A 3644-nucleotide genomic window follows, 5' to 3' on the forward strand; every position below is an offset into this window, starting at 1 on the left:
CAACACTTGAAAATGCTTCATAGAATTCACAGTGCAGAAGAAGGCCATTCGGCCCATCGGATCTGCACCGCCCTTACAAAGAGCAAGCCACTCAAGCCCACGTTTCTACCCTATCCCCGCAACCCAGCAACCCCCAATTAACGTTTTTGGACAGTAAGGGCAGTTTCTCATGGCCAATCCACCTAACCCACACATCTTTGGACTGTGGGAGGAAACCGGAGCACCCGGAGCAAACCCACGCAGACACGGGGAGAACGTGCAGACTCCGCACAGACAGTGACCCAAGCCGGGAACCTGGGACCCTGGAGCTGTGAAGCCACAGTGCTAACCATTGTGCTACAATGCTGCCCTTTATCCCCTTTGAAATTTTTGAGATCCTTTGAAATGCTAAACATCTATTCAATTTCACAGAGCAGTACTTTTCACTAGTCTGTGATAGGCAGCTTAATGGTTCAGACACAGCTGCTAAGTTTGTTATTTATCTTTCCCTTCACACTTGAATGCATCTCAAGTACTCTCCATTGATCCTTCAAAGCAACAAAGTGATTTCACATACCTTTTTGTAACCATAGAAAGCATTTAACATTGTTGAAGTGGTCAGCAGCTGTCAATCGTAACAAGAGTATCCATGACCATTGTGGTTAAGATCAATGGAGGGAAAGGGTTGACATTTGAGGAGAGATTATACAATTTGGGCTTATACTCGCTGGAACTTAGAAGAATGAGAGGGGATCTGACCAAGGTATATAAAGTACTAAGGGATTGATAAAGTAAACTGACTTCCGGACGGAGAATCCCATCTATAATGTTGACCTTTTGAACAAGGGGTAAAATCTTGCACTCCTACCATTCTGACCATAATTTTATAATGGTTGGTAGCAGGGTGTCAAGTTTCAAGCATCAGGGTAGGACAGCCTCTGAATGAGTTCTCGACAATGTTTCTTAGCTTGTCCCTGAAGTTCTCTGCTGCAAAGTAATACAAGAGGGGGTTGAGACAGGAATTGAGTGCTGCTGTGCATTGGGTAACCACCGCGCTTTTATGAACAAAACAGCTGGCTTGGGATGTTGTGGTAATGTAGACAGTTCTGAGGATGTGATAGGGCAAAAAACTGGTTAGAAATATAGTCATCACAATAATAATCATGGCAATAGCTTTTCGCCGAGAACTCATCTGTTTCTGATGCTTTGGTTTTGAGGTTAGTAAGGTCTTAACAACAAATATGTAAGAAACAGTGATAATAAAGAAGGGAAGAAAGAAACCTACGGGCAGTGAAATTAAATTCATGGTTGATATATTTGGTTTATTGTTGAGTTCAAAGCATTTCGTCTTATTTGTTTTGCTGCTAACTCTCAGAATAGGACTGGCCACTGCTCCAACAAATACCCATATTGCGATGCATATGATTTGCACATATTTGACACTTCTAAACTTCAAACATTTAATTGGATGCACTATAGCGAAATAACGCAATATGCTCATCAGAGTCAGGAAGTAGATACTGCAGTACATGTTGAGGTACAGGGCATAAAATAGGAATTCACAAAAGGAATCTGAAAGAGTCCAAATACGTTTCCAATAATAAATCACGCGCCAGGGCAAAGTGCACACAAAAAGCAGATCTGATATCGCAAGGTTCACCATGACAATGCTCATTACAGTCTTCTTCTTGTATAACTTCAGGAACACATATAAACAGAATATGTTTTCAATAAATCCAAAAATAAATACAATGATATAGGTTGGTACATAGATGTTAGTTTTAAAGTCAGTAATGTTCTCACATGAAATATTCTTCTGGCTGCTTCCGTCATTCATTCTCTGCTTTGAGGAAATCTGTACAATCGGACCTTTCTGTAGAAGGAAGCCACTAATTTTACTAATGGCAAATGGAAGAGAGGTGAAAACAGATTTACATCTTGCTTCGATTTAATACTATGAATGTAACATGCTTTGAGTACTTACACAGTCACTTCAGCAACGCTAATGGCATCATTCTACCTCTCAATGCTGTCTCTGGCAAACTTTTAAAGTCAATGTTGATATTTTAATGTTTTTTACAACGGGCAGGATTTTCCCACTCCGTTGCGCCCAATGCAGATCCCATTACGCTGGTGAATAGCAGAGGAAGCCAAAAACACAGGGCTGGATTCTCCATTTGTAAAAACCTAAATCGGGAAAGGCAATCGGGCAGAGAATCGGTTCAGAGGCCAAAATCGCAATTCTCCGTCACCTTGACAGCAGCGTCAATGCGTTCCGGAATGCACGTACAGTAAACACTGTTTGCATGTCATTAGTGGGCCCGAACCGGTATTCCCTGGGGCCTCTGTGATTCTCCGCCTCCGATGGGCCGAATCTCCAACGGCGCGGTTCACTTGTGCTTTTAAAAATTGTGAAATCGGCATTGTGACTGCTGAAGGAGAGACAGAGGAGGTAGGACATGGGGAGGAGCGACTTTGGGCTGCTGGGTCGGCCACTGGCTGGGCTGGCTGGGATAGGGGAGGCCCTGCCAGGGCCCGGGGAGGGAGGGGGGATGGGGGAACAGGCTGAGTGGCCGGGTTAACCCCCACCACAGGACTGGGGCAATGTCCAGGCATGGAGCGCCATTATGGTGGCCATCTTGCTGCGCAACCACTGACCACCCACCTTGGTTCCTGGTTCTGCAGTGTGACACCGGCTGTATGTATGGCTGCCCCCACCCCTGCACACCCCCCCCCCCCCCCCCCCCGGCCACATCAACACCCCCACTCCAACGCTCCCCCACCCAGCACCACCCACCGGCAACCCACCCAAGGCAACGCCGATGGTAGCCCCTGACGAGGGCAGTGCCAGCCAACGGCACCCCTGGCATCAGGGATGGGCACCAGGGCCAGAGGCCCCCACAGTGTCAAACACCGACGGGGCCAGGGGTGCGGGGATGGGAGGGGGGAAGGGACATGTGGGGGCGCATCCCACAATGCCAACCCTGGCCACCATGTAGCCCAGTGGACCTGATTGGGCATGATGGTATGCACCATGCTAACATGTCGACCTTTCACCCCCTGCAGACAATGGATATTGGAATACAACCAGCAATGGTGGCCTTCCTGCTGGTCGGCGCAGCCCTGAGGGATGCCCTGTGGCTGTATGAGTGGGTGCTGCTTGAGGAGAAGGAGCGGGCAACAGCAGAGGGTGCAGCAGCAGAGTGGGCAACAGAGGGGCAGATGACAGCCACCCAGGATGGAGACCAAGCCGCCCAACTGGCGGAGGAGGAGGAGGTGCCAAGGAAGCACCACATGAGGCCTCGTGTGTATTGGCAGTGCTGTCATTCAAGGAGCTGCTGGACCGGGCATGCTGTTGAAGACTCCGGCTGAGCAGAGAGCAGCGACACATCTGTGAGATGATGGCACCACGGGGGTATGGGGGAGGACACCCACTCCCAGTGGCCGTTAAGGTGATGGTCGCCCTGCACTTTTATGCGACGGGATACTTCCAAGCGCTGAGTGGGGACTTGTCCAGGATCTTACAGACTTTGGTGCACAGGTGCATCTGCGCCGTCATGGAGGCCCTCTATGCCCAGGCAGATCAATACATCTGTGGAATACAAAGTGGAACGAGCCCACCAGGATGCCCGGGCAGTGGGGTTCACTGGCATCGACGGGATGCC

General features: G+C 49.0%; 1 protein-coding gene across 1 annotated transcript; it reads right to left on the reverse strand.

The window, feature by feature from the left end:
• Nucleotides 1-886: 886 nt before the first annotated feature.
• On the reverse strand, nt 887-1816 carry LOC119969116 (cysteinyl leukotriene receptor 2-like). Its single transcript, XM_038802331.1, has one exon. It carries the CDS (start codon nt 1814-1816, stop codon nt 887-889), a length of 930 nt encoding a protein of 309 aa, XP_038658259.1.
• Between the last annotated feature and the right edge of the window lie 1828 nt (nt 1817-3644).

Source organism: Scyliorhinus canicula, chromosome 7 (genome assembly GCF_902713615.1).
Source record: "Scyliorhinus canicula chromosome 7, sScyCan1.1, whole genome shotgun sequence".
Taxonomy (NCBI): domain Eukaryota; kingdom Metazoa; phylum Chordata; class Chondrichthyes; order Carcharhiniformes; family Scyliorhinidae; genus Scyliorhinus; species Scyliorhinus canicula.